The sequence below is a fragment of the Trachurus trachurus genome (genome assembly GCF_905171665.1).
Source record: "Trachurus trachurus genome assembly, chromosome: 12".
NCBI classification, from domain to species: domain Eukaryota; kingdom Metazoa; phylum Chordata; class Actinopteri; order Carangiformes; family Carangidae; genus Trachurus; species Trachurus trachurus.
The window spans coordinates 11492200-11515528 of NC_139908.1; the positions used below are offsets into that span (position 1 = coordinate 11492200).

Here is a 23329-nt window from a genome sequence, read left to right on the forward strand (position 1 = left end):
CTGTTTCAATTCACAAGCCTCACTTGTGATATCTGCTATCAGTGTAATCAATCAGACCACTAATTTCCTTGTTTGCAGTGTTTATGTGTTGTCTCCAATACGCCTTGTCATTCTGCAGCTACAATAAACAACCTGTTGAGGCAGAGCCAAACTGTAAATACCAGAACATCTATTTGCAGTAAATCAGTGTTATTTACTACTCCGTTCACGCACCTTTGTTTCTGCAGAGGCGGCAGTGACGTGTTCAGGGAGTCAGATAAAGGGTATTTCTCACCAACGCTTTCCTGTTATTTTCCAGGGTCCTTTGTTTGGTTGCGAGGCCTCGGCCTGTCGGTTCTCAGGGGAATGAGAGGAACATTGGAGTCTGAGCACGAAGAGCACTCCTGCCCTCATACGCAAGACGGCTCCCATACCTGTATCGTTATATGTGTGTGTGTGTGTGTGTGTGTGTGTGTGTGTGTGTGTGTGTGTGTGTGTGTGTGTGTGTGTGTGTGTGTGTGCGTGTGTGCGTGTGTGCATATTTGTGTGTGCATGTGTGTCACCTCGTCCCTGGATTGAGTAGATACATCCATGTTACAGATTTGTGGCCTTCAGAGAACTTTATCCTTCATGAATTTGTCTCTTATGTAATGATACAAAACTGTGAAATTCCTGTTAATGAATTCAACTTTTCATTAATATTTATCAACACTTTGGTTTTAATACTGAATTACCGTCAGAAAATGGGGAAATAAGAAGAAAAAACTGACCTACATTTATTTATAAGTTTGATCCTGCAGAATTGTAGAAATGTATTTTCCTTCTTTTTTTATACGTATATATATTTCAGGAATCCTTAAATACTTTTTTTTTTAATTTACAGAGGGGATGACTTCAAACTACAATGTGTATCACAGTATTAGAATAACTGGTATTAATCTAATGCATGTTTATCCTGTTTAGTAATGTGTCTCAAGGACATTGTGTTTGTTGATGAGTTTTAGGTGTTGAGCTTTCATATAAATAATAATGGAATAAAGTGGATAGGAAGTGTCCTCTTCTGACTCCTGACAAGAGGACAAGGCCTTTGCTGTGTTGTGTGTCACTTCTACATCCCAAGTTTTTGGAAGTGTCACTTGAAAAAATCCTTGCTTTTAAATTCCTATCCTGGACAGACACAACAACAACAGGAAGAAGGACCATTTTCACAGGTGTCAGGAAGCACAGGAAATAAACAAGCTGAATACTGGAAAACATTTTTGTACCAGCAAGAGTCAGAGGTGAGGCTCATAAGAGATATTTTTAACTTGGACAGGATTATTTTTGAAATTTGGTTTAAGATGTTTGATATGTATATTTTTTAATTTCCATTGGATGTTTTTATACTTTAACTCTGGATGTGTGTTTTTTTTTTTATAGAGGAACAAAGAGAAAAGGCGTCTTCCTCTAATAAAGGGTCACTCACCATGTTTGATCATGAATGATTTTAGGTTTCATTCTTGCCTTTAAATTCAGAATCACAGAGATAATGAATATTTGAGCAACTCATTGAGGTTAACCTTATCACAAACTAGCACAAACAGGAATACATTTAATTTGAAAAAGTAACAACTCATGGCTAAATGCATCATTAATTAGTTTAATCTGATGCAATTGGATTTGCAAGCTACTTACACTTATTTACACAGATTCAAATGAAACCAAAATATTCTGGATTTAGAGAGAAACAGTCCCAGGGCTCCTTTATTTATACTTTATAAACTTATTTATAAACTTACTAAAATTCGTACTCGTATGCAAATTGGCGCTGAATATTAGGATGCTGCTCACTCACAAAATGAGGATATCTTGTTTCTGCTCTCTCAGGAAAATGAATCAGTTCAGCTGAAATTCTCAGGATTGTGAGAAGAGCTGAAAGACTGTCATGGTTTTCTCTCTTTCTCCAGGGAGGAAATTCTTCTCAAGAAAAGACCTTGAGCATTGTCTCAAAATTTAAATCATTTCTATTCACAACTTTTTTTTTTCTTTTTTTCCCCCCATGTTGACACATGACTCTGTATTTTGGCTCATCCCAAGATCGTCATCTATTTCAATGCTGCGTTGTTCTCAGAACAAAGTTTTTCTAAAATTCTTCAAATAGCAAAAGTTAGAGGAGTTTCTCTAAATTCTCTCCAACCAGAAAAAATGTCTTTTACGAAACTTGCAAATTGCGTCTTTGCCCTTCACTTCTTCTACTAATAGCGGTGGAAGTATTTTTCCATGAGATGTTTTCTGCATGGGAACAAAGAATATTTTGCCATTTGTGGAAGCTGAGAAAAGCACTGCGTTCCACAGCATAAAAGTCAAGGATGCCTGGATCATTCTCAGCATTAATAATAACTCCTTTTTGCCCCAGTTTTTTGATATACTGTCACATATGAACATGGGAAACAAGAAATCCTCTCGCTCAAGACATTCTTCTCTCCAGACGTTTTAACATTTTTTTCTACCTCTGATACAGTAAACGAATGTCTTCTTGTGAATATAAACAACTTGTCTCCTTTTTTTCTTCAATTCCCATTCAGAAATTAATCTCCCACAGTCTTTCATAGTTGTTTTGATAGTTGTGCAACATGTAGAGGCGTCAAATTCCTCTGGAGAGCATAAAGCATATAAAGTGCGGACACAAGTTCTAAACTTTGCATTTCAGCCGCCGTTTTATTTGACTTTAATTGTGGACCAGGAAAAAGCACCAGTACCACAGATGTCCTAGTGAGAACTTTCATTGCAATATGATGCAAACCTCCAACCTCTGCTTTCTATGTTAACTCATGATATGAATTCAGTTATCCAATTCTGGTGTTTTAATCTTACAGATTGTATCACTTCTGTGCCACTGTGACAGAGATATGTCATTTTACTGCAAAGAGAGAATCTATCCGATGGACAGCTGCAGAGGCTGCAGCGTTCATGCTGTTGACCTTCAGAGTAAAAGTGGCTGAAGTAAAGACAGGCACACAAAGCCCTGATATCTGAGCATTAAACAGATGAATGAAACAAAACAAAACAAAAGATCTGTACAGAGAGACTCTTTACCTAAAGATACACTTTCTTTGAGTTCAGAGAGAGTTGATTCTCCCAGTGCTTTTGTCTTCCCCACACTTTGTATTTAATTTACTTTTTATTTTACTGATCTTTATTTGTTCATCTCACTTGGTGTGTTATGTTCCTTTACTTTGCAGCACTTCTATTTGTTCATCTAGACATGTTTAAATCATATAACTATTGTATATTGAATTCATTTTGTGGATAAAGTATATATTTCTCTGTTGATCGGTGTATCATAAAACCACAGAATGTCTCTTTGTCACTGTTTTTCTATGAAAAATGCAAAACAAACAAAAAAAAACTAGGCAATAAGAGTCAAATGACAGCAGTCAGTGATAACTTTGGTTTAATTGTAAGACCATTCTCTACATTGGCTGGTGTCATATACATGATATTTCCCATGTTTTCATATATACAGTACAAAGAAAAATATCATTATGGAGAACTTGAATATTGCTGTATACAGTTTGAAAGTTAATGAACTGCCTTTCCTTGTGACATCAACTCTTACTCTTACTTAAAACACTGTTGCATGAAGGCACACTAACTCAGGTCGACACTGGAGCTGACAGGAGATCATTTAGTTAATTTACTCCACAAACAGATACATAGCAATAAACGTGAGACAAAGAGCGATAATAACATAGTCTGCATATTTCATTAGAAAAAGATGATGTTGTCAAACAAGGGCCGAACAAACCAAATAAAACTTGCTGTAAAAAATTCTCATCATTTAACATAATAAAATATATCTTTCAGATCATTTATAAGTTAATGCTACATTTACACTGAATAGATTCAGTCTTGTCAGCACTTGTCAGCGAGGGTTGAGCCGCTTCGGAGCAGTGGATCTGTCTGTGCGTTGGTCTGTGCTCTGAGCAGTGCTGACCTCTCCTGAGCCGCCATCTCCCCCTGGAAATACAAGGGACACAATTCAGTAATCTTTCAATTAATGCAGTTACTTAGTCCTTTTTGTGAGACATTTGACTGTTTGACTGGAGCTCACTGGGAATTTACAGATGATCCAAATGCTTAAAAAAACATTATCTTTACACTTTTATAAATCTTCAATAATTTTCACCTGCTTGTGGCTCAGTCTTGAGCTTGCTGGCAATTTTGGCAAAGAATTTGAGGGTGAGACAAGCTCCAGTCTCTCTGTCACAAATGCCTCCTTTGCAGTTGCATGTGTTGCGGCATTCAACCCCATAGGATCCAAACAGACAGTCTGGAAAGGAAAAAATAAAAAATTAGGACCAAAGAATAATTTGAATGGATCTGTAGGGATCATACTTTTTAGATATAGTGTTAAACTGATGTGTGAGCACCAGATGTTTCAGTGCTTTAACTCAAAGGCAAATATAAATTAGGGATAAATCATCAAGTTAAATAACCAATTCACATTAGAGAAGAGGATGCACATGTACCTACCTATAAGCAATGGTTATATGACAATGGTGCTGTTTATGGTGATAAATAAATAAAAAAATAGAGCCTAAAAGATGGTAATGAGATAAAGGGACAGATTTGGTGCAGCAGAGCATCACTCTGATGAGGACGCATCATGCAGGAACAGCAGCAAGATTTTTTTTTTAAATAAATAATAATAATAAATGTGAATGTAGGCTATACCTTTGCAGATTCCGTATTCGTCACCGTAATCGTCCTCGTCTTTGTAGAACTCGCAGAATAAACCCGGTCCGCACTTCACCCCGTGCATCCCCGACACCGTGCGGTAACAGTGCTCTCCTCTGCCGGCTGCGCAGACCTGACAACAGCCGCAGTCATCCAGGACCGTCCGTGTGCACCGCTGCGTGCCGCCACACCGCTCCGGGTTGCATCTGTCGGGGCAGTTCACCGCGTACTTGACGCTGGCGCTCCACGCCTCAGCATCCCGCAGCAGAAGTGAGGACAGCACTGTGATGAGGAGCAGAGACATCACTGGATGCAGAGAGAGACAGGGAGAGAGAGAGAGAGAGAGAGCCCGAGGAAGACTGTTGCTGCTGCTGTGGGCTTTAGGATGAGCGGTTTGTTCGGGGGAGAGCCGGAGAAGAGGGTCGCCTCTGGAAGACTTGAGTGGAGTGACCTCTGGTTCATCAGGTTGCATGGTTATCAGGGATGAACAACTTTGTTTTGCACATGGCTTGCCCCTCGTCAATTTCCTCATTCCGGTGTTGTCGTCCCTTTTGCCAGTCAGCCCCCTTTTTAGAAATCCGGCTTGGAAGTGGGATTAACTCTGCACCGCCATCCAGGAATTGAAATCCGTGTGACCTGATGTCATAAGTTATCTTTGGTTTGTTTTTGTGTGAGTGACGGAACCCCTAAACCCCCAGACTGGCCCGGCTGACCCGGCTTTGAAGCAGTCAGTTCAATGCAACAAGATGTTTTCAGTCACAACATCCTATGACAGGAAAACATAGGCTACTGACAATTAACAGGTCAATTTTATCAAAATTGTGTAAATAAAAAGAAAGAAAGAAAGAGAAATAGATCACAAATAGACACACAACTGGATTTAACAGAGCCTATTGTATTTGATCTTTATGTCTTTTAGAGGAAGAACTGACTAAAAATACAAATAGGCCTAATAAAATGTGAATAATTCACACCATAAACAGCAGCAATTTAGCAACTTTTTTAATTTGAGTGTCAAGTTTCTAACAAGTCTGACTTTAAGCAGTTGATTTTGTTTTTAAGCTTTATAAATGTTGCAAATTATCTAATTGTTCAATAAAAGAGGAATGTTAGACCTTATTATGGCATAATAACGACATAAACAGCAGAATTCACACAAATGTGAAGTGTGCTACAGGCTACTACTGCAGCAATTCAGTGCTGCAGCATCATAAACTTTCACGACTCACAAAATTGAAAATGGTCAAGTTTTTTGGCTGAATCCCTGTTGTGGGCCGAGGTCCAAGAACAATGGATCCTACATTTCCCATGATGCAACATCATCAAGGTTATTTTCTCAGGCATGACAAAGCTCCTTCCAGAGCCAGTGAGGACATTATGCGTCTGTTTTCACATGCTTGACCTTCACGTGTTACAGCATGGACATACTTCTTTAGGAAGCCTATTTTTGTCCTATCCTGTTTATTATAGGCTGCTGCTGTTGCTGTGATAATAAATAAATATTTGCATAATAAAAAAGGAAGGTGGACTGAAGGATGGTTTTGTTATTTTAACATACCGGTAGATTCATAAATCTTAGGGTGGATTTTAGGGGGGGTGGGGGGGGTGGGGGGGGGTGGAGAGGCCTGAGCCCCAGAAACATTTACACAATAGGCTAATTCTTGAAACTTGTAACACAGGTCTCCAGTCTGGATGGAAAAAGGGAAGAAAGAAAAAAACATTGCCAATTCAAAACATAATGGTGATGCTGATTATGATTATGTTTATGATGATTATGATGATGCTGCTGATGTTGGGTGGTGGTTATGATGATGATGAGGAGGATGACGATGATGAGGGGGGGGGGGGTATGATGATGGTGGTGGTGCTGCGTCCTGACTCCGTGACGCAGGGTGGCGGTACCGCAGTCCTCCAGCGGAGTGTGGCCCGAGATTGGAGCCGACGAGGAAGAAGGGGAACTGGGGAAAGCAGCTAGAGAAGGTTGATATGATATTCGCGTCCAAGGGAGACCTCACTGGGACGGGACAGGTAACGCAAACCATTTATCGGCGGAGGCTTTTTTTTTACTGTCAAGGTAACTTACATGTCTGCGGTGCGGTCTATTTTTAAAATTGCAACAACAACAACACCCAGGGCTTAACATGGGGACGAGCCGCGGGACTGTTTGCGTTTTTACCCGAGAGCTGTCAGCGGACAAGCGGAGGGGCTTGGTCAGGTTTTTGACAGCCATGGAGCAGCAGCAGCAGCAGCAGCAGACTAGCAACTGCACTGCAGCCAAGCAGCCAGCGTTAGCTCAGCTGTCACCGCAGATGCAGAATAATGTTACCGGTGTAGACGGCGGAGACTAATAGACCGCGTTAAACAACAACAACAACAAAAACCCGACATAATATGTTGTTGTTTATCTGTGTGGGGAGGAAAAAATAGCTTTAGCTGTAACGACGAGCTAACTGAGAGGAGGAAAAGCGAGTAGGTAAAACGATAAGGCTGCAGAAATTGTTGACAGACGTTTCAAAGTAAGGAGCTACATACTAGCATGGATGGACAATGTCGTTAATTGTGCATAAATGAAATTATCCTGGAGCACGAGTCCCCAACTCATCGCTTAACTTGTGTCAACATGTCCGTGTAGCTACCTGATATTTAATATAACGGTGTGTGTGTGTGGCTGTGTGTGTCTCTAGGTGTGTGTCCTCTCCTCTCCCTCCTGCAGCTTATCATAGACTAATTAAGTTGCTGTCAGACATTAATTCACCTCACTGTCAGCTGAATTAACCTCCTCTAATATTACTTGGGCTACTGCTTATTTTAATATATATTTTTTTAATCAAGTAGGCTATGTTGATTAACACTCATCCATTGCATCCATTGTCTTATTGTCTGGGGTTGCCCTGGCAACAGCAGCAGCTACAGGAGAGACAAGCCCTCGGACCAGCAACTTCCTGCAGCAGAGTCAGGTCAGGTTCAAGTCAGAGGAGGGGGAAATGTCTTTAATCTTTAGCTGCTGTTCTTATCTGGGGTCTTCTCCCACTCAGGCCCCAGAAAGTCATTAAATGGAGGCGGGTGTGTGTTAAGCAGGTGCCATAATAATAACCATTATGACTGGCTTGTCTCAATGTAAAGGAGGATGGGTTTCGTGCAGAGATGCAGCTTATTCTCTTGTGGTTTGAGGCCTGCAGAAAAATGCAATCAATACCAAACATATCTGTAAAATGCTGTTAGTCCATCCTGACTCTTGGTGAGTGTTATATATTATTTAAAATGTTTTTTTCTTCTTTTGGTTTAGATGGTTAGCTGAACACCTTGGATGCTGGGAAATTGTGATGGGTGTTTTTTTCTTTTTATATCATGGTCCAATAGAAAGCATATGTGACTGTTGACACTGCTATTGTTTTGTATGAAATATAACCCAGTTTCATAGTCCCCCCCTCTTAATATGACTGACTTTTACTAGCCTTGATAGTGGCAGTCATTGATAATGTTGACACTGTGCTTTGGTGAGATAATATCCCACCGGTGAGCCTTTCTTTTGTTTTTTTGTATCTCAATATAAAATCGGTGAGATATTTAGCTCAGTTTGGAGTTAGCTTATTAATAAAATATTATTTGCTTGTGCATGTTTTGGATGGATCAGCATTTGTGAAGCGTACATGGTTGGCTACATGTCGTCTGAAGCTAGCAGGGCTAAAGAGAAAAGAGCTATCCTGAATGTGTGCGTCCTACAACTTGAGATAGTTTGTAATCGGTGTGATAGTTATGCCTAACATTACTGGTGGTTGCATACTGGTGGTTGTCTAACCGAGGAGCCCATTACTATATCAATGCTTGCTGTTATTTTTGGCCAGAGTGGAAACCATATAGCCCCACAGGCCTCAGGCAGGGCAAGAGAGATGAGGCTATGTGACTGTGGACTACAGTCAAAGTGGCATGCGCACATGTTCAGCAGGCTGTAACTAGCATTGCCTCACTCATGCCGGTTCATGTTTTTGTGAAACGTTTATTAATAATAACAGGAGAGCCAGCCATGATGAACCAACAATATGGAGATTTCTATCCCACACATCAAAAGCTGATTTGAGTGGTTACTTCACCCTCAAGCTTGTGTGCTGCTTGACAGGAATGAAAACTCATAAGACTAATGCATTTGTATTGAAGGTAGATTTCCATCAAGCCTGAAATACATTCGAAATAAATCTTTCTCGCACTAGCCAAGGCTTTTAAATATAGCCTATTTGGTAGGATGAATGTATTAACACGTGTCATGAGAATGTCATGCGAGTGATATTCCCATGAAGCTATGAATGTTAACCTAAATATTGTAACTGTCATGGGGATGGGCACATTTTTACCTGCGTCTAAGGATTTCAGGCAGTTCAAACCTGTTCGCAAAGTTACACATTACTGATTACAATGCAAACGGGGAACATTCAAATCTGTCTTTCTCAATTCTGAGAAAAGCTGTTCCTTTGGAGATCTAAAATTTCCTCTCGACAGCAACAGCACGCTTGCGTTTTATTTGTCTGGAAAGCTGACAAACTATGCAGACAGGCAGACTGGGGGTTAGGTGGAGGCCAAGAGATCTTTCTGTAGGATTGTATGTCAGAGCATGAGGTGATCAACTTTGAGACAGTTCTGACTGAGATGGAAAATATGAATGAATTGACAGGGGGTGGATCAGACTATAATCACCCAGTGTGCTCTGACAGGCCATATTATGAAGCTAGTATCTTAAATGAAGACAGACAGAATACATGTCTTAAACATTGTGCAGCACAACTGCTTGTGAGACAAAAGTGACCTCATTAGTGAGGTTGTGCTAGATGTAATCATAGGGTGAGATGAACTATTTCAGTGATACCCGCTGGGTCTGTGGCAATAGCCTGGTTGTACTGTATGCTGGAATAGGGCCAACACTTAGAGGAGAAACCTGACACCTTTACAGTGAATTTACTTGGCAGGATAACGCATTAGAAACATTGGCTTTCAGTTGCAGATCCTGCCAGTGGATTGATGATGAAGATAAAAGTGCCTTTTCATTACATCAATCAAGTGTGAGGGAGTGGCACGTGTGAATTATATAGGCTAAATCTGCCAATTCACAGGCCTCATCTAATCAAATTTCCCTTCCTTTTTTTTTTTTTGCAGGTGCACATCAGATCATAGATAATGCTCAGACATGGTGCCTTGTCAGACCCATGTGTTGCTAAAGTGGCAGGAGCACTTCAACAGCTCCTGGGCAGCAGAAGACAGCATACAGACAGCCAGGAGGCACGGAGCTGCTGCGCTCTACAGTAAGCTCCTTCACAACAAGGAGGTGGTGACTCTGGCCCAGCCTGTTCAAGAACTCGTCGGCCCACGTCTGCCAGACTTCGAGTGTGATTCCAGTGCCTCCGAGGAGAAGGAAGAGTACCTGTCCTCCCTGCTCCACAGTCAGCGATGGCTGGCTCACCGCATGCTGACGCAAACCTCCTACACCTTGGGCCTCCACCAGAGGCTGGTAGTTCTTCAGAGGATCTACTACGCACTCCACAGCAAATATCATGACAAATTCCGCGTGCAGCTGCCCTCCCAATCCACGGACAGCGGGGCCGAATGTGGGCAACTTGAGCTGGCCTCAGAGCCTTGCCTACCGGGGGGGCCGTCCAAAGTCAAATCGGGTACAGATGTTCTGATAGAGATGGGAGTGAGGACAGGTTTGAGTCTGCTCTTCTCGTTGCTGCAGCAGAACTGGAGGTACGCCGCCTCTGTTCACCCCGAGTCGGCGCTCTGCAACGACGTGCTCGCCACGGCGTCCTCGGTGCTGACCTCACTACCGCCGCTGTCTCTGGCCAACGAGAACAAGATCCCGTCGGTGGGGCTGGACTGCCTGGCACAGGTGGCCGACTTCCTCAAGAAGACGTCGGTGAGCAGTGGGACCGGCGGGGCGGACCCCACCGGTCGCAGGCTGGCGCTGGAGCTGCTGCTTGGCCTGGCCATGCAGAGAGGCTCTCTGAAGTTCCTGCTGGAGTGGGTGGAGGTGGCTCTGGCTGCTTCCATGTCCTGCACCTCTACGCTGTCTTCCTCCTCCTCCTCCACGCTGAGCTCACAGCAGTCAGCTGGTGTGGGCTTCGAGGTCATCCATCAAACCCTTTTCCAAATGAGGCAATACTCGGTATGTCACATGTTCATCTATATGTTTTTTGGGGGTTGTTGTTATTAGAACTTTGTTTCACATACATGAGAAGCTTTCAAATCAATATATACATATATATGATCTATAATATGTATGCATTTCACATATATTCTATGCCAGGGGGGAAAAGAGCTTACAGCGGTATATTTAATTGTTCATAAACAGTTTTAATTGCTTTTTGGTTTTAAGAAAATTTAATGGAAATGGTGTACTGCCTGAGCTCAGTGTGAAAAGCAACAAAAGATGGTTTTCTTTGCGTATCATCTATATGTTTTCTTCCCTTTTATTACACATGCAGCCATAACTGCTATCAACACCACTGGTGTTTGTGTCATAGACTTAGTAGACTCATAGACTAGTCATAGCTAATTTTAAATCCCTTTGCCTTGACACCAGGATAGAGGAATTTCGACCGATTATTTTATAGAATTTTAATATTTCCAGATTAATGGTTAGTCCATATTCTAATTGGTAACCAACATAAACCTTTATGTAGATGCCAATAAATAAGGCCCTTTGCTTTTTAAGAAGGCAAATGGCTCCTCTGCACTGCCTCATCCCTCATCCCTGCTGTAGACTGTCCTTTTTATTTGAACAGTCTCATTTGAAGCTCATAGTGATGTATTAGTCTGCAGATAAGGATTAGGATTGAGTCAGTCTTCCTGTCCTCTCTAGATATGCACACGGAGTCATCCTTTAGCAGGCTAATCAGCTTTGCAATATTTCTGCCGTGCAAATGACAGCCAGGGCCGGGTCCTGCCAACAACCGCATGGCACTGTTCACGATAACAGATCTTCAGATTATAGATTTAAGAGTTTGCATGCACAGTTACATCCCATATATAAGCTACAATAAAGATCTGAGGGATCACACACCTTTCAACACAATTAGGTTTTGGGTTTCTTCTAGTGAGAGAAAATAGGAGGAAGCAGCCTGCTGCTCTCTCTCTGCTCACTCGTATCTCCACTGACAGCTGTGTCTTTGCCACTTTCTCATTCTTGACTTCTCTCCCTATCTGATCATGCTGTGACATGTCTCTATTTTTGGGAAGTGCATTTTCTTGTTTTGATATATGGTTCAAAATAATGAGCCCCTATAGCACATAAAGTGAAAACTGATTTGCAAAAGATTCAAAGCAGCTTCACATTATGAATATTATGTTGAATGCTAATCATGTTTTTTTTTTCTAGGGTTTCCGTGGAGACTCTGTTAATACTCAGGTGCTGAAGAAGGATGCAGATGGACTTTGTCGGCTCTCCCAGGCAGCTCTCTGCCTTTTTGAGGAGGTAACAGTGAATTCAGTCATATGCTGTAACATACAGAAACTATTAAATCCTGTTATACTCCACAGTCACTGATTTTAAGAACCTCGCTTTCCTCCCCTTCGGCAGATTTGTAACCTAGCGTCCTACTGCCTGTGCTCCTGCAGCACTGATGCAGCTTCTCCTGGTACAGAGAGTGACACAGTCATGGTGTATGTGTGGGGCAGCAACAGCAGCCATCAGCTGGCAGAGGGAACGCTGGAGAAAATCCTGCTGCCAAAACTGACACAGGGCTTCAGTGATGCTCAAATGGTATGACTACAACATAAGCTTAGGACTGAGCACAGGTCTCACGTGATTCCCATTTAACAAATGTAATTATTTTTCAGACTTTGTTTATTATCATTGGTCATATGAAGTTATTACAGCTTAGGGTTTTCTATATATTAAAAGAACTGTTCTGAATATTACTTATGATATTTCTTGATTATTATTTTTTTTAGACTGACTGTTTTGTTCTTTCAGCTAAAACAAACATACACAATTTGCCGGTTTGTATCATTCCCATTCAGCCAGCATCAAAAAAGCATAATAATTTTATAACCAGTGCAAGTTTGACAATAAATCATATGTGAATCACTGCAGTATATAGCATTGATTTCTGTGTGCATTTGTGGGTAGGAAAAATATAAAGTGTGCCAAAAAAATTAAGATTATATAATTCTGTTGCATTACATGTAATCTTTTACCTTTTTCCACTTGGTTCTTCTCGTAGATTGAGGCGGGTCAGTACTGCACATTCTCAGTATCTGCAGATGGGTCAGTGAAGGCATGTGGGAAAGGCAGCTATGGCCGTCTTGGTCTCGGGGACTCCAACAACCAATCCATGCCCAAGAAACTTGTGCTGGAGCCACATAGGAACATGAAGAAAGTGTCATCCTCCAAGGGCTCTGACGGTCACACTCTGGCCATCACTGTGGAGGGAGAGGTAAGAAGTTACAAAGATGGCTGCTACTGAAATGACCTCTGATTGCTCATTCATATTTCAAAGCTTTGTAGACTGTTGTTTCAGCACATAACTCAGTTGCATAACACAAATGAGTAATGTTTTTTTTCTGAATGCATTCAATAAATAGAACACATGCAGTAACATGTAGTATACGTAAGAATTACATCTCCACTTGCTCTGTGCCTATTTGCAAAATTTAACAGATTCCTTCACATATAATTGTAAGATTTTTAAAATGTTTCTTCCAGGTGTTCAGCTGGGGTGATGGAGAGTATGGGAAGCTGGGCCATGGCAACAGTGCTACACAGAAATACCCCAAAATCATCCAAGGGCCGCTATTAGGAAAAGTAAGCAAGCAGGAAGCACATCAGTCTGTAGGGAGTGGCCTTGTACATTTGTTTAAATGAAGTTCTTGTAAAGGCATGAAGTCATTTCACACTTTGTTTTCTGTCAGGTTGTTATTTGCGTGTCTGCTGGCTACAGACACAGTGCTGCTGTGACTAATGATGGAGAGCTGTACACGTGGGGAGAAGGGGACTTTGGCAGACTGGGTATGCACACCTTATTTCTCAAGTTGCTTATCTGGCTCAACATTTTCTGAAAGTGAAATCAGTCCTCTGGTATGTTAGCAATATGCTACTGTATGTTTCTCCCCTCTGACCAGGTCACAGCGACAGTCAGAGTAGGAATGTGCCCACTCTGGTGAAGGACATTAGTGGTGTGGGTCAGGTGGCCTGTGGCAGCTCCCATACCATTGCTGTAGCGCAGGATGGACACACTGTGTGGTCCTTTGGAGGAGGGGACAATGGTATGTTGACATATGACATGGCAGCTTGAAAGTCAAAGGCCTTGTTGCGCAAAATGTAATAAGTCTGAGCAGAAGATCAAATGTATTTTTTGTGCGCTTAATGAAAAACACACAGAAGCACCACAGTATCATCTGTGGAACAGAAAATATCTTGAGTGAGTGGGACGTGATACTGCTGCTCATATATGACTCATCCTTGCAGGTAAACTAGGTCACGGAGACACCAATCGTGTGTATCGCCCCAAGGTCATAGAGGCCCTGCATGGTTTCATCATCAGGAAAGTGTGTGCTGGCAGCCAGTCATCTCTAGCCCTTACCTCTGCAGGACAGGTGAGATGTGGCATTTCAGGTCAGGAGAGATTTTTCAATGTCAGATCTGAAAAGTGCCAAGTGAATAAATGTATTCACATTTAATTACATCCCAAATACATGGACTAGATGGCAATAATGCAATGTTGTTTCTTTAGGTGTTTGCGTGGGGCTGTGGCTCGTGTTTAGGGTGTGGCTCCTCTGAGACGACATCTCTGAGGCCCAGGTTTATAGAAGAGCTGGGAATCACCAAGATCATTGATATCTCATGTGGAGACAGCCACTGTCTGGCTCTGTCCCATGGTAAGATGAACAGTTCAACAGTTATTAGACAGTTGCTCATATGATTATTAAAAACAATGTTGCTTTTCAGAATATTTTTTATGTTTGTAAACAGGATGTTAAAATTGTGCTCTGACTGTAAGGTGTGCTGCTCTTGTTTCATCAGAGAATGAAGTGTATGCCTGGGGGAACAACACCATGGGTCAGTGTGGGCAAGGCCACACTTCAACACCCATTACCAGACCTAAGAAAGTGCTCGGTTTAGAGGGAGTGTCAATCCAGCAAATCACTGCTGGCACTTCTCACAGTCTGGCTTGGACCGCAGTCCCCACTGACCGGTAAAGCCTCAATCTGATATACTGTATTTTTTTTTTTACAGCATAAACATACAGTATGTGTTCTCATCAAATAAATCAGAGCCATTTTTTAAAGTGACTTGGTCTTTTTCCAGGCAACTGGTGGCGTGGCACAGGCCCTTCTGTGTCGACCTGGAGGAGAGTACGTTTACTTACCTACGCAACTTTTTAGAAAGTTACTGTGATGGCATCGGCAATGACACGCCCCCTCCTCCGTTCTTATCTAAAAGGTATGAAATTATCTTACAATTTACAATCAGTTCAGACACTATTCTCTGTATTCAGTGTAGAATCACATGCGCAAAAAAGCACTCCACCAGCAACAATGAAGACACTTGTTCACTCACACTCCTAATGCTCTCTGTGTCTCTGCCTCAGGGACCACCATCAGTTTCTTTTGCTGTGCATGAAGCTGCTGTCCATCCACTTGTCTCTGGCCCATGCTGGGGGCACTGGTGCCATGGTGTTGGGGGCTCAGAGCAGACCCCTTAGAAACCTGCTCTTCAGACTCATAGACACCAACATGCCAGAGTCCATACAACAGGTAAACCAGAAGACTAACCATTTCTTAATAATTTAATTAAATATACTTATGGGATTGCTGCCAGTGTAACAACTATCTAGTGTCTAAATCACAGTGAGATCTCAGTTTTTGGAGCCTATTTGTGCTAATTTTGCAGTTAACACTTCCCCTTGATCACCATGTGTATTTTCATATTGTGCTGATGGTCCTGTCCACCCTCAGGCAGTCTTGAACACGCTGTCCATCGGTGCATCTCTGCTGCTGCCTCCACTGAGGGAAAGAACAGAACTGCTCCTCTCCCTCCTTCCTCAGGGCCCTCAGAGCTTGAACGTCCTCTCCAAAGGGCAGGTATGTGGGGTTCCTTACTGCCATTAAAAAAAAGAAGTAAATTAATTATACGGTAGCATTATTATACATTTATTCAAAAAAATCTGGTCCATATTGAAGATTTTTGTGTAAATGCAAGGACATAATTCAGGGATACATATTCTGCTGCGGCTGCTTGGCTTCCTTCGTTTAACTGAGTGAGTTGGCAAGGAAATGGATGGAGCCAGCAAACAAAGTGTTTGTCAAAATCAAGGCACCAACTTGGAGTGTTGCTAGGCAATATGCGAAGACTGCTTGAATGTTGTGAAAATGTGTTGCTGTAATGACAGTATTTCTTCCCCGCAGAAATGTTTTGGGAACATCACCCATCACTTCTCTTTTCTTCTTTCATCTCCATCTTCCAAAGCGTCTTCAGTTAGACATGGTGCTCAGTAGCCTTCAGGACCAGAGCCATGTAGCTTCTCTGCTAGGCTACAGCAACTTTGGGGAGGTGACAGCCCTGGGACCCCCTCTGACACCCGCTATGTCAGCCCGACCACCCTCTTCATCCAGCTCTGTTGAAGCCTATGACCCTCTACACTTAGCAGAAGTGCTCCTCAGAACTCTGCTCCTCAGCATAGGCTTTTACACGGTATGAAACTGAGGACCTCATGTGTTTATATATAGCTCTGTGTCTTTAATGTCTTGCAATGCAATTGATATTCACAATAGGAATTTTGGGCAAGTGTAATGCTTTTTGTGTGTTCATACAGGAGCGGGCTTTCGGGGAACTGGAGAAAAACAGTGACAAACAGCTTTCGGGTGATAGCCAGGGACAGAGTGATCCTCCCTGTCACTTCCACCAGCTGCTGTCCGGACTTCACAAACACCTGCTCGCCCATTGCTTCATCCATTCCAGCCCCGAAGTACGCTATGTAAAATAAACAAAATATACAGTTGCATTACTGCGACAGAAATAACTAACAGGAAATCAGTCCATGTATTTTTCATATTTAATCATAATATATTACCCAGAGCTCTGCTGTGTTATAACTGTCCATACTCCTTTGTTTTGCAGGATGACAGCAGTGTTACGCTGCTCCGGGAGCATCTTTACCTGCTACTCCCCTGTGCTACTGAGACACTCGGGAGATCCACCAAACTGCTGAAGGAGAGTTCCCAGGATAAACAAATCATCAAGAAGCTGAATAGTAAGATAATGATAATGGATAATCTTAACAAGTGTGTGTCACTGTAGCCTAGATAATCTGATGTCTTACCTTTTATTGTTCCTGTTATGAGAGATGATTGCATAGATCTCAATGGCTCTTTAATTCACAATCAGAAAACATACGGGAAATTATTTATTCCCCTTATTATTATTTAATGACCAATAAAAGGTTATGTTCAAACATTTATGCAGCAGATATGTGTATGTGCTCTAGTATTGTCTACCCAAAGCAACATGTGGCACTGTCAAGGCAAAAGATGTTAAACCATTTGACACTGAGCTCTGATGACAAGCACATAAACACATTCAATAAACTGATTTTAGGATCTATAATTTAATCCTCTGCTTTGCTTCTATAATAGTTTTCTGGCTGTAGTTTCATCGGCAAGTCTAATCCCCCTCTCTCATCTCAACCCTTGTCCCAGTGGTGTTGTACAACTCTGTGGCTGGCAGCCTGCTGTGCCAGGTAATGTATTCCTTACTGCTGCTCCCCCTGGGCACCGTCCAACCTCTCCTGAGCCATTTACTGGCCTTGTTGGAGCACCTCAATGATTTCAATAGGTTGCTGCCAGAGACAGCCCTCATGGAGGAACAAGAACTGGGGTTGGAGGCTCAAAAAACCTGTTCAGGTCAGTGGACTGTGACCTGGCTGCTTGACCCACAGATTTATCTTTAATGCGTGTTATTATTATCTTTGGACACAGTGTTGTCACAGACATAGTATGGCAATTTAGATTTTTTTTTTTTAGAAAGGATGCCGACAATGACAAAGTGTTTTCTCTACAGATAAAAGTGAAGAAAACACATGCCTTGGGCAGCAGCCACAGGAGGAGGAGTGCAAGTGGGCTTGGCTGTTGGACTTGGAACGGTCTGTGGCGTTGGCAGTCGGCCGCTGCCTTGGTGGTATGCTGCAAGGCCCGCCACCCTCACACCAGGAGAAAACAGCAGAGTTCTGGCTATCAAATGTCCTCCTCAGGAACGGCCTTGAGATGGACTTTGAAGAGCTGGGTAAAGAAAACAAACTGCTTGCTTTCAACGCATTCACGTGTCTTAGTGTTTTGGCAAGCCGTCTGAAAACAGTCTTAAGATTAACGTTTCAACACTGTGTCTAAGTTCTGTTTGTTCATGTCGGAGAATATTAATGAGTGGGGAGGAATGTTTCATGACAGTAGAGATACGTAAGAAACATGAGCATCCATTGTAAAACTTAAAGATATCATTTTATTTAGCTACTAAGGGAAAAAAAAAAGATTTTCTAAATGTGATGTGTAGTTTTCACTCACCATGTGTCCCATGCGATGCTTTGGCCTGTAGATAGCAGCATGGCGTGGCTGACTGAGGTGGTGCTCCTGGGCAGCAGTGATGCCAGGCTTGCAGAGCTCAGTCTGAATGAGGAAACCAGGACTTTGCTGGAGCTGGCACTGGGATCCTCCAGAGGATCTGCAGGTGGAATGTGGCAGAAGATGGAGGAGTACGCTCACAGCAAAGGTATTTTCACTTACTTTACTGTTGTGGTATGAATACATGCCAGTTTTTGAATGAAACTTCTTTCTTGAATTACTTTAAACTGGAAAATAAATACCCAGATGATAATTGCTGGATTCCTGCTGATTTTGAAAATCTTGCTTGCTACAATATATACCACAGATTAAATAAAATAAGATCCTCAGGTTTTATATTTTCCCGTCCGTGACTTTGTTGTAATTGAGCCGTTTTCTTTGCTGTGACGGCAGAATGGGAGAGCGGAGGATCCTCAGGCGACTGTTTGCTGCAGACAGTGTGTCGCTGCAGTCTGGCTGCTCTTCTGAAACACACAGGTCTGCAGAATGAGGCCCATTGGCAGGACAGGTTAGTGACATAAACCATAATATTTGCTGAGATGCCTACTCAGTGCTTACATATTGAAGTTTATCTGCTTTGTCATTTTTAAAGGATGTAGTGAATTGTTGTTGTGTAACATGTGCAGTGTGTTGCAGTGAGGAACTTTGCTATTTATCCACTCTTATTTCTCAACAGGTATGAGCCCTGTGAGAAGCTATTAGATGTTTATGAAACTGTTTATAAAATCAGAACCACTCTGCTGGCACATAAAAACTCTACAAGGACATCACAGGTGCAAGCTGCTGCTAAACAGGTACCATTATTATAATTAAACATTTATAGAGCAAATCTGAGTGATGTCTAAACCACGTGTAGTTTAATATTTGTCCTGAATATTGATTATTACAGGAAATTATGATTAGCCCTTTAACTATAACAACTATTGCATATTTACAATTACACTTACGTATACTGTATTCCAGGGGCATCTTTTCTGTCATCATTCATTCCTCCACTACATTAAAGCAGAAGTAAGCGATCCGGTCGTTTTGGCTGACTTCTTGTCAGCCGATGGAGTTAGCAGTCCCTGCCCTCGTCCCTACGTCACCACATTCACGTGCATCCCTTGGCTGCACCGGGCTGCACACACAGAGAGGTCCTCGGCTTACAGCAGAGCAGAGTGACTGACAGACCCGTGTTTCAGACCAAACACTCTATATAAGTGATAGCCGTCGGAAGATATAACTATTTAAGACTTATATTAACACAAACATTCCGCTTACTTCTGCTTTAAGAGGGACTCAGGCATCGATCTGATTGAGACAGAAAAACATGTGTATTTAACATATTTAGAGCCTATGTTTTTGCTTTCTTTAATTGCAGACTGCTCAATCTCCCCAAAGTCCTGATACAGACAGGCAAGAGCCCGGGACCTCAGTGGAGCAAGTAGGAAAGGCTACAGAGCAGCAGCAGCCAGCAGGTCAATGTAGCCGGGAGGTGCAGGTGACCCCACCACCCACAGCCAACCACAACCAGGAGGAGGTTGCAGAGGAGGATGCATTTGGCACTAGCCGTATGTACATGTCAGGTTAGAAATGTATATCTCTGTTTCTGCACTCACACAAGTGATGTTAAAAAAGTATCTTAAAGTGTGAAGGCAGATTCAAACAGGACTACATGTTACATAGAAGTCGTAATTACAATGCATCTGGTTCTCAAGTGTCTTTCCCTGTCTGGTCTGCGCAGAGGTACTAGAATCATTCATGGCCACGCGGGAGGCCATGCAGGTACAGCAGAACGTGACGGTGTACGAGTCCTTTGGCACTTCCACCCTCCCCAGCAGCATGGAAAGCCCCGTCAGCCCAGACAGGGAGCCAGATCCTAAGCAGCAGTGGGAGAAGCAGAGGGAGTCTGAGGAAAGCTTGTCTTTCCCTGCTGCCTGCCATCTGGTGGTGTCCCGCTGTCTCTTCCTCCTGCTGGGAGTCAGGCCGGCCTGGGTGGAACCCAGCGAAAGGGAGAGTAGTCAGAGTACGAACACTGGAGCAAGGTAGGGTTTGTGTCAGGCAGTGTGTTTGTACATTTGGTTTGTTTTAGAGCAGCTGTGGTTTCCATGAACTTTCCCTGAACTTAGTCTCCACCTACTTTCAGAAAATCAACAGAATCCTTCACCACAAATGCTGATGGTCGAAAACAGGTTAGTCTTGCGTGGTGTAGCCAAATGTGGCCCCCCACCGCCTTACCTGTGCTAATATACTGTATTTGTCTCATTTAGTCTGACCAGTCCAAAAGCTTGGCATCCTCCAAAAATAAAATGGGTAAGTGTAAAACCATGTAGCCATCTGCAGGAGAAGTGGAGGTGAAAAACTGCTAAAGAGGTGCCTCATCTGTTGGCCTTCAGGCCAGAGCCAATCCAGCTAATCTAATCTAAACTGACCTGCTGCTGGCTGCAGCCTTATGTTTAGCAAACAGATATGAGGATGGTATCAGTCTTCTTGTCAATCAATCTTAATCCTCAAGAGGGCAAATAAATACATCCCCCCTTATCTATTCCTTTAAAGCAGAATTTCTGTGTTTAGCTGTTTCATCCTCTTGTGCATATACGCTGCATGTGCGTGTGTGACAGACATACTAAGAAATGTTCTGCTTCAAACAGAACTTCAGTGAAACAGTGAGAGAAATCACACCAAGTATTGATTCATACAAAAATTCAGCCTGGATAATTAACACTGTGAAAGGTGTTGAAATATAATATATTTCAGAAAAGAGTGTGACAATATTTGCCTTTTGTTTTTCCAGCCTTACCTCTGTGTTCTCTGGGCGTCATGAAAGACGCTTGGGATCGCCTGCGCCAGTGTATCAGCCCGACCACCACCATGTCCCAGTATGGCAACAACACATTGCCAATTCTTAACCAGGTGTTCCACTTTGTATGTGGAAGCCTGATCCACCTATCATCTTCCACGTCTACACTGCCGGGTGGACAGGCGTGTAGTCACGCAGATCCAAAGGCCATTACCTTTGCTATACTGCAGCAGCAACAGAGGGCTGAGGTAATTAGATTTTTCTTTTTTATATTAAAAGCAAAACAGAAAGAAAAAAGAATACTCCAGAGAAATTCAGCCTCCGTCTCACCTCCAGCTATTTGTTTTACTCATTGATTTCATTATGTTTGTACGTTAATTAAATGAGATGTAATCAACCCCAATGCACCCAAGCGTGCAAATGATTTAAAACCTGCATCAAAGTTTGAAAAACGCAGCTCTGGAAAGGATTTGTTCTTTGATTTCATGTCAAAATTCCCTGTACTTACTGACTCTTCACTCTGTCATGGTGTCAGATGCGTCTGGAGGCCTTGTGTCAGATGTCATCCTTCCTGTCCAAGATGGAGGAGAAGAGCAGCAGCTTCACAGTCGCCCCTCAGTTTCCTGCGTTGCTGCAGTCGGTGCAGCTCCAGTTCCTCTCTGGATGCTTTGGTTTGGGAACACAAATAATTGGCTCTAACTCTGGAGCTAATTATGAGACACAGCATTACATGGTACATCTAGTAATCATGCTATCACATTGTTTGTGCAGATGTATATGATTAGTAACAATGAAAAGAAATAGAGAATGAATATTTAATCCAGCCAACCAGATGTAGAGAGGGGAAATACTGATATTATATTAATTACCTTCCAATTCCTCTCTTTTCAATCCAGTCTGGTACACATGCAGCTTGTATGGATACACAGAGAGAGCTTCAGTCTGCAGCCCACACTTTCTACCAGCAGGTGGTGCGTGTCCTCAGACAGAGGGTTCTGTTGGAAAGAGAACGTACAGGTTCGGTCACTATGTACTTTTGCACTCATTTAACATTGGACAACTCCCCCCCGGCTATCTGCTGTGGCGGTTTTGTATTTGCCCATAATTGAGATATGGTTCAATCTTCCTCAGGCTCCTGCCAGCACCTTCTCCTTGCCACAATGTTTGCACTGAATTTCTGCTACCAACCAGTGGACCTGGTGCTGGTCATCAAATGTGGCATCCTGGAAATCCTTTCCATGCTGACAAACAACAGCTGCGCTCTGATGAACCAGAGCTTGTTTGCAGCCACTTCATCTGGGTCTATGCTCCTGAGCGGGGCTGTCAGACTAGCTTGTACTCGCCTGCTGCAGATACTGACCGTAGCTGCAAGGTGAGAATGTGGGGACTGTAAGCAGCTGTGCAGAAGAAGTGTGCATGACCTGTTCTACTATTTAACTGACTGTAAAGTCTTCAGCGTTGGCAGTTTTATAAGAAAGTGTCCTCTGTTAACAGCTCCTGTGAGGATTCGTTACCTATCGATGTGTCCCATGCATTAATGGACGTGATGTGCGTGCAGCTCCAAAATGTCCTGCAGACTTTCCACCAACAGCAGACAGCAGAGAGAGGCACAGCCGAGAGGACAGATCTGGACTCCAACAACAAGAGCGCAAATCTAGTTGGTGTGGCAAATTAAGCTGTGTTGAAAATCCATAATTGTTTTAACTGTCAGTTTATTCTTTCAAAGGACAAATCTGTGTGTGAAATAGCCTTTGTGTTTCTGAGCGCTGTCTTTCTGCGGTCTTTGTTTTTTTCAGGAGCAGAAAGCAGCAAAGTGGTGGAATCTCAGCTTGCAGATTTCTTGGTGTTTCTGAGGCGAGTGCTGTCACTAAGAGTGATGAAAAAACTTTCCACTTTTGTCAAATGGATTGATCCACTCATGGCCATTATTTCACACAAGTGCCTTTCAGGTAAGAGACTTAGAGACAATAATCATTTTTAAACAGCATTGATATATATTTTTTTTACAGTTCAGAACAGTTCACATTGATTTCCTGTTCACTGCCACTTTCACCATCCTCTTTTCAGGATCTCCTTGCTTCCAGAACCTTCGCACGAAACTCTTGGCCTTTCATGTTTTAGAGAGACTGTTACCTGCTTGTTCTGAGCCAGCGCAAACTCAACAGGTACGATACAACATGCAGTGAAAAAAAAACCCATTTCATGGCAAGAAATCAAGGGAAATTTAAGTAACTGATGGAGACATTCATG

General features: G+C 42.5%; 2 protein-coding genes across 9 annotated transcripts in view; one reads left to right on the forward strand and one right to left on the reverse strand.

Annotated features, from left to right (window-relative positions):
* Positions 1-3395: 3395 nt before the first annotated feature.
* esm1 (endothelial cell-specific molecule 1) lies at positions 3396-5270 on the reverse strand. The gene is made up of 3 exons (XM_083983317.1): positions 4696-5270; positions 4148-4291; positions 3396-3978 (listed from the first exon to the last, which is right to left on the reverse strand). Exons 1-3 carry the CDS (start codon positions 5228-5230, stop codon positions 3884-3886), a joined length of 774 nt encoding a protein of 257 aa, XP_083839443.1. The 5' UTR covers positions 5231-5270; the 3' UTR covers positions 3396-3883.
* A 1316-nt stretch (positions 5271-6586) lies between these two features.
* LOC310995256 (putative E3 ubiquitin-protein ligase HERC1) overlaps positions 6587-23329 on the forward strand; it is a 39242-nt gene continuing 22499 nt past the window's right edge. For 6 of the 8 annotated variants that reach the window (XM_083984261.1, XM_083984262.1, XM_083984263.1 and 3 more), the window contains exons 1-33: positions 6587-6726; positions 9844-10849; positions 12062-12157; positions 12263-12445; positions 12909-13121; positions 13391-13489; positions 13597-13693; positions 13807-13950; positions 14153-14280; positions 14418-14562; positions 14708-14879; positions 14993-15127; positions 15276-15441; positions 15643-15768; positions 16154-16378; positions 16500-16652; positions 16805-16937; positions 17383-17586; positions 17744-17965; positions 18272-18445; positions 18691-18805; positions 18974-19091; positions 19661-19865; positions 20024-20324; positions 20426-20471; positions 20550-20592; positions 21074-21327; positions 21615-21812; positions 21976-22096; positions 22211-22451; positions 22574-22740; positions 22876-23028; positions 23147-23244. In XM_083984261.1, coding sequence (XP_083840387.1) covers positions 9875-10849; positions 12062-12157; positions 12263-12445; positions 12909-13121; positions 13391-13489; positions 13597-13693; positions 13807-13950; positions 14153-14280; positions 14418-14562; positions 14708-14879; positions 14993-15127; positions 15276-15441; positions 15643-15768; positions 16154-16378; positions 16500-16652; positions 16805-16937; positions 17383-17586; positions 17744-17965; positions 18272-18445; positions 18691-18805; positions 18974-19091; positions 19661-19865; positions 20024-20324; positions 20426-20471; positions 20550-20592; positions 21074-21327; positions 21615-21812; positions 21976-22096; positions 22211-22451; positions 22574-22740; positions 22876-23028; positions 23147-23244 — 5850 coding nt within the window. In that variant the 5' untranslated portion in view covers positions 6587-6726; positions 9844-9874. Of the gene's footprint in view, positions 6773-9843; positions 10850-12061; positions 12158-12262; positions 12446-12908; positions 13122-13390; positions 13490-13596; positions 13694-13806; positions 13951-14152; positions 14281-14417; positions 14563-14707; positions 14880-14992; positions 15128-15275; positions 15442-15642; positions 15769-16153; positions 16379-16499; positions 16653-16804; positions 16938-17382; positions 17587-17743; positions 17966-18271; positions 18446-18690; positions 18806-18973; positions 19092-19660; positions 19866-20023; positions 20325-20425; positions 20472-20549; positions 20593-21073; positions 21328-21614; positions 21813-21975; positions 22097-22210; positions 22452-22573; positions 22741-22875; positions 23029-23146; positions 23245-23329 lie in introns of all 8 variants that reach the window. The other 2 variants (XM_083984259.1, XM_083984257.1) reach the window with 2 other exon arrangements.

Excerpts from the sequence above, each read along its gene's own strand:
- esm1 (XM_083983317.1), bottom strand. The coding sequence starts at position 5,230 with ATGAGGAAATTGACGAGGGGCAAGCCATGTGCAAAACAAAGTTGTTCA. Across the intron at positions 4,292-4,695 it reads CGAATACGGAATCTGCAAAG|ACTGTCTGTTTGGATCCTAT; the intron begins GTATAGCCTACA and ends TTTCCTTTCCAG. Across the intron at positions 3,979-4,147 it reads CAAGACTGAGCCACAAGCAG|GGGGAGATGGCGGCTCAGGA; the intron begins GTGAAAATTATT and ends TTGTATTTCCAG.